Source organism: Strongylocentrotus purpuratus, unplaced genomic scaffold (genome assembly GCF_000002235.5).
Source record: "Strongylocentrotus purpuratus isolate Spur 01 unplaced genomic scaffold, Spur_5.0 spur5_scaffold_17, whole genome shotgun sequence".
In the NCBI taxonomy this organism is placed as follows: Eukaryota; Metazoa; Echinodermata; class Echinoidea; order Camarodonta; family Strongylocentrotidae; genus Strongylocentrotus; species Strongylocentrotus purpuratus.
The window spans coordinates 128,323-134,540 of record NW_022145602.1 but is presented as its reverse complement, the minus strand read 5'-3'; the positions used below and the strand labels follow the sequence as shown (position 1 = coordinate 134,540).

The window sequence follows — 6,218 nt, the reverse complement described above, 5'->3', positions numbered from 1 at the left end:
AGAGAGAGAGAGAGAAAAAGGGAAAGAGGGAGGGAGGGAGAGAGAGAGAGAGAGAGAGAGAGGCTAGAGAGAGGGAGAGAATTAGGGGGAGATTGCAGCGGAATAAAGATTCATTATCAGAATTGACCTAGAAAGAAGTACACTCATCACACGTGACAATTGAAAGGGGATTTAAAGTAAACATTATTATAGTGATTAATCTCCCTTGACAATAGTGAGTAACAAGCAATTGTGAGAAGGATGTTAATCAAGTCAAGTTATTAGCATGGCATGGATTCTATCCACCGGTCAGGGCTGACCACGGTCAGGGAAACGAGGGAACATCATAACTCCTAATTTGCGATTGAAGCGGGAGCGAATTCGGACACATCTGAAAATTATCGATAACATAGAAGAAAAAACATTAAAAACCGATGACTAATATCGTCTGTTCGGAGCCAGAAGGGCTTAACATTGATGCCCTTCTGGCTATTTTTATTCATAAAAATGGACCAAGTTAATGCTACTGTCACAAAGGTTCGTACCTACGATAATTTCGTACGAATTTCCCTGTTTTTCCCTTGTCTTTCTGAATTTGCATTGTCTGAAAATCGTTCGTACGGCGTTCGTAGCAGTTCGTAAAGGCATTTGTGACCGAGGCTTTAAGTCCAACTCTCCTCCGTCACATCGCCAAACAGAATCCAAACAATATAATCATCAAATAATTTTGAGTTGGGTTTTAAATCCCCCATGCACATCAACCAATGTTTCAGTTCTTTAAAATAAGTTTCGTAATATGTATGAAGATTGGAGAATGCATATAAGATACTAAATGTTTAAATTAAAAGGAATACCTGTTATGGAAATTAAATAGGTTAACCAAAATAACAATTATGACGTAATAAATCGTTGTAAGCCTGTCACATCACCTGGTGATGGCGCTCTTTCAGATGGAGCATTCATTGAGAGAGAGAAAAAAAAAAAACAACCCCAAAATATTACCAGGGTTTGAATTATGCGAGCGAATTGTTGGGTTTGTGTGTGTGCGTGTGTGTGTGTGTGTGTCTGTAGGGGGGGGGGGTAAATACATAATTATGAATAATATATATAACTCGGCTCTCTGTGGAATGAAATTATTAGGACAATTATTCTGATTTCATGGAATATTTTCAATAGTATATGACGTTCAAGCATGGTGATATAATTGGAAAACAGTATTTGACTATACCAGAAAAGGGCCCTTGTCGTGAATCAGATGAGCTGAATTCCCCATCTCCCAGTAATGCACCTTATATTTTAAGTCATTACCATTAAACCGAGTTAGGAGAAGAAAATTAGGCCTGAATTATGAACAAACAATCATTAACAATTATTATATAAATTATTTATGTAATATAAAATTTAAATCTTTAATCTGAATAATTCACGGCTCTAAAAACATAACGCCAGTGACCATTTGTATATCAAAAACAGCGTACAGCGTTAACAAAAAGTACACGAAATTTCGAACCTCTCTGGTATTGTAAAAAACAACAACAACTATCAAATAAGTGCAAGAATGATGTTATACTGGTTATCAGTATTTCTTTCCATTATTTTATTGAGTAATTTATGCCCCTTAAAGATAAACTGTAGTACTGGTAATGCGATTGCATTGTGAAAGAAAAGGTGTGGAAAGGATCAGAAACAGTTGATCATGTAGCATGTAAGTATTGGTGTGCACTGCAAGGTTCTGGAGTCAAAATCATAATAAATTTGACCTAGTCTTGGTAAAGTAACAAGCACTGTACACAGAAAGCTATATATGGGACAACACACATGGTGTCGGGGCTAGTACTACCTGGATTTCCTTGTCTTTCTATGCTCATTCATCAGCCAGTATACATTTTCTTCCAAAATTGTTTGGCACATGTCATTTATTTGTAATCTTGAACATTCAGTGTAAGTTTCGTTTGATTCTGTGAGAATTAATAATTTTTTATTTTTTTTTACCAGAACTGGAGTTTATCTTTTTAATGGCGTCATCATGGGTTGAGTTTCAAAGCAGCAACAACAACATTATTGTACAAAGGGAATAAAAGCGGGGGGAAAGTCTATCATTGTGAGAGATTGGTGATGGCGCTCTTTCAAAACACACCGACAGTTCCGTGAAGTCGATGAGATGGAGGAAGGGCAAGGGGGTGGGGGTGATTCTGTTGAAGTATCAACATATCTGGAATCTGAAAAAGTGAAGTCATCTTTCCTTTCTTTTCCTTAGTATGATAATCCTTTTATGTTTGTATGCTTTTTCAACAAATCATTTTGATTATTTTTTTTTCTTTCGATGATGACCCCTTTTTTTTACTTAAAAGAGCCTATCTACACACATGCTTTTCAGGACAATGACAAAGAAACTTTATATTATTCACATGAAATGGTTCAACAATAGCTGCTATGTTTTACAACTTCTGTCTATTATTTCATTCTCTAATTTGATATGTAACCCAACCTGATCAATATCAGAAAGGGAAGCACTTTTCGAAATGGCTCTACCCAGTCTACGGGTATTTAGCCATGAAACATGTACAGTTCCACAGTTCATAAGCTTGTCCATTATAAATTATTGGACCCTATTGCGATGTTAAAAGCATATCGAAAACATCTCTATAAAATATCCAACCTAAGGGACGGAGTTCAATTTTCGTAAAAGCAAGTATAATTCTAATAATTTTTCCAAATTTTTACCAAACAATTTGATTGAGCTTGCCTATAATAGAAAAACATTAGTAGAATAAAAGGCCTATTCACTTACATATGAATGTGATCAACACGTTCAGGTTGTACGAAACATTATTGAATTGTTATAACATATTCGGACTTAACATAAAAATAATACAGTGTTTAAAAAAATAGTACATCAATGCTCTACATACTGACTGCATGACACTAATTCAAATTATAATGAAAGAAGATTTCTTTCGAAAGGCAGTTTATTACCAGAATCCAAGATGATTTAAAAAACTGAAGAACGTATATTTACTTTCATTATTATTAATAGTGAATGAATATTTGGACATCAACATTTAGGTGCCGATATCATACGCAAATGATGTTGATAATAGTAGGTTGACTTAATGATCACATTTTTTGCTCTATACATTTATCTGATTACTCCGCAATATATTTCCGGCGACTGTTTTCTTACTGCAATGTATTTACAAGAAAAAGGCTAAAACACGACCCATCTTTTCCCCATTATAAGATTATAAGAGATTATAACCTTTACCCTTCAACCTTCATCCGATTAAAAGCTAAATGAATGAACTACTTAGCCATAGTACTTCACATTGATAATGATATGCTATTGTACTGTTATATTCTATTATAATGATATATATTTCAGAGTATGGTAAGTGAAATGATACGATTGGAGTGTCTTACAACATGAACAAAAATAATTCGACTAAAAACTGGATTATCAAATCATCATTATTGAACCATGCACGCTCATTCTTATGAAAAGTAAATGTTTGTTTCTGTATTGTTCCGTTCTTCAAAAATGCGTTGAATGAAGCTTCAAATTTATTCAGATCACCGATTTCTCTATAGAATCAAATTTAAACTATCATGTCATCACTAAAATGAATGTTTAACCCACATTCAGTTCCTTTCATTTTCATTTAAACAACGACAGATGTTACCCGCATAGATTCTGCCCTATTTGGCTGCTCCTTTTGCATCATACGCATACATGGTAGTCTCCATGCTTTAAACAGCTTCAACAAGCCTCTGCGAAACTCCTTATTCTTCCATCCATATATGATTGGATTAATTGCAGAATTCACACAAATGAAGAAGAAACAGAGTTGATTAATTATGAAGAGCTGTTCATACGTCAGTTCCATACTATTTATATGATGTGAAATGATGAAATAGATCGTGACGGGAGTCCAAGACACGACGAATGTTCCGACGATTCCTAGAACAGTTTTTGTCGCTTGCAAGTTTCCAAGTCTCCGCTGTTTCTGGTCCGCATTCATCGCACGGAACTGGTCCCTGATTTGACTCGCTTGCCGAGTAGCTACCCTCCAAATGTACAGATTGAAGCATGTTAACAGGAGCAGACCTATGAAGACAAGCGAGGCCATGGCTAACTCGAATTTTCTGATGGGTGGGGTGCTGAAATAAGCCCCACCCCCACACTGTCCTACCGCGTGATCGTCTGCCATGCTTGTGATCCACACGTAGAGAAAAGCAGTGGCGGGAAACGTGCCACCAATCCAAACAGATCCTATCGTCATAGCAACGCGTTGTTTGGTCACAAACTGACAGTACCTGAGAGGCCAGTTCACAGCCAGCAAACGATCCAGAGTTACAATTATCTGATGCATCAGTGACACACCACTCATGAAATAAGAGGGCGCTAGCATGTACGTCATCTTGTAACAGTTCATCGTATTGGTTTCTGCGTCAGTGTACAACTCGCAAGGAATCGTCAAAGCTCCTGTTACAAAGTCCGCAAATGCAAGACTCGTTAAGATGAAATTTGTGGGCGTGTGCAAGCGATCCTCACGATACACTGTTGCCATGACGAAGAAGTTACCGATTACGATGCAGAGCGATAGCGGTACGAACGCACCGAGTAAGATGACGAGATGTGACGAGGACATCGTCATGTCAGCGGTGCTCATGTTCTGATTGAGCCCAAGTGACATGTCCGTAACAAGCTCATTATCATTCACACTTTCCATTGTCATGAATTGTATTAACACGCTACAACCTGCTTATTTAAAATCCAACATTGACATCCTCTATCACCATGGTTACAACTTTACTGCTGTCTTATCTTTAGACCTTGATTACTTCTTAAGTGTATCGTTCAGAAAGTGTAGTGTCCTGTAAAATGAAAGGTCCTGGAACAATTAAAAAAAAATCTCGTCAGCAGCTATAACGATATCGAATCATGTATGTGATCTTAGGCATATACTCAAAGTCTTGAGTTCAACTCGCGCATATACACAAAAAGGGCCAACAATTTTGCTGAAAACATAAACCCTTTCATATTTGCCTTTCCCCAGAATGCACAATGACCCCACACTATCTGCAGGACCGTTCACGTATCATGCACAGTATCAAACCAAACGAGATCACTGAACACTGTCAGGGGTGAATACTGTTCTTCAACGTTCTCAGCAGCCCGACTTGTCCAGATATCTCGTACTCGGTACTAGGTCGGTCAATACCTCCAACTGATCAACGGAATGACACAAATTGCATGCTCTAACACTGAATCTGAAGATGGTCAACTTCACAAGATTTTTAATAAATTGCCTTTTAGCCGACATCTAATTTCCGCTTTCTGATCGTTATTACAATAAACGCAAGGCTATAGTATGTCTTTGGTTATTGTGCATGTTGTATAGAGTGACCGATCATATTGATTATGCAACTATTTCCTTTCCAAACGTCGTGATGATGCGGTAAGCTTTCCGGGAGTCTTCACTGCTCTCTGAATTAATCCTATGAATGAGAGAAAAGGAAAATAAACAGGTCAGTCTGAAAGAAAATCTGATGTGTCGTGTATTCTAACACCGTTTATGTATAAGTGTATCATTATTAATCTTTCAGTAGTTTATTGAGGCGGCACAATATAACATTGGTATCACGATCGAGATTAATTAAAATCTTCTACAGCCAACACGCGCCATTTTGCTCCAATTAAGCGCGCTGATTTTGTGATGGCGGCAACAATAAAATATTCTTATGCGTCATTAGATCGTGTATGTAATCCTGCTATAAATACTTTGACTAATCACGGAATGATAATGATTGTAGCGAACTATCTGTGGACATGTTGACCTCGGTGATCGCAGAAAAAATGATCGAGGTGGAAAGCTAAATGAACAAATTAGATAACCGATAGGTATTCAATAGAACCAACATTTGACCTATTTACTGTCATGGCAAACTTTCAGTTTTGATTTTGACGTAACATAATCGATTTGGGGCAGCTGCACATGGCTTCTGTGTGGACTGTCTCAGTTTTTTGTTTGTTTTGATACAGAAGAATTCGAATATATCTCACCACAGACATAGATCATTAATATCTTGAGACATTGTCTATGACGAGCCAGAAGGCCGTTAACTCTGTGTATCTATATTATGAGCTAATTTTGAATTTCTTTATTGTCATGCACAAAAAATAAGATGAAGGCCCCTCTGACACTGAACAGATGATAGTGGCAACAGGCCTTTCTGCG

General features: G+C 37.2%; 1 protein-coding gene across 1 annotated transcript; it reads right to left on the bottom strand.

Annotated features, from left to right (window-relative positions):
- Positions 1–1,981: 1,981 nt before the first annotated feature.
- LOC100890526 (trace amine-associated receptor 5-like) lies at positions 1,982–5,474 on the bottom strand. Its single transcript, XM_030988362.1, has one exon. It carries the CDS (start codon positions 4,713–4,715, stop codon positions 3,639–3,641), a length of 1,077 nt encoding a protein of 358 aa, XP_030844222.1. The 5' UTR covers positions 4,716–5,474; the 3' UTR covers positions 1,982–3,638.
- Between the last annotated feature and the right edge of the window lie 744 nt (positions 5,475–6,218).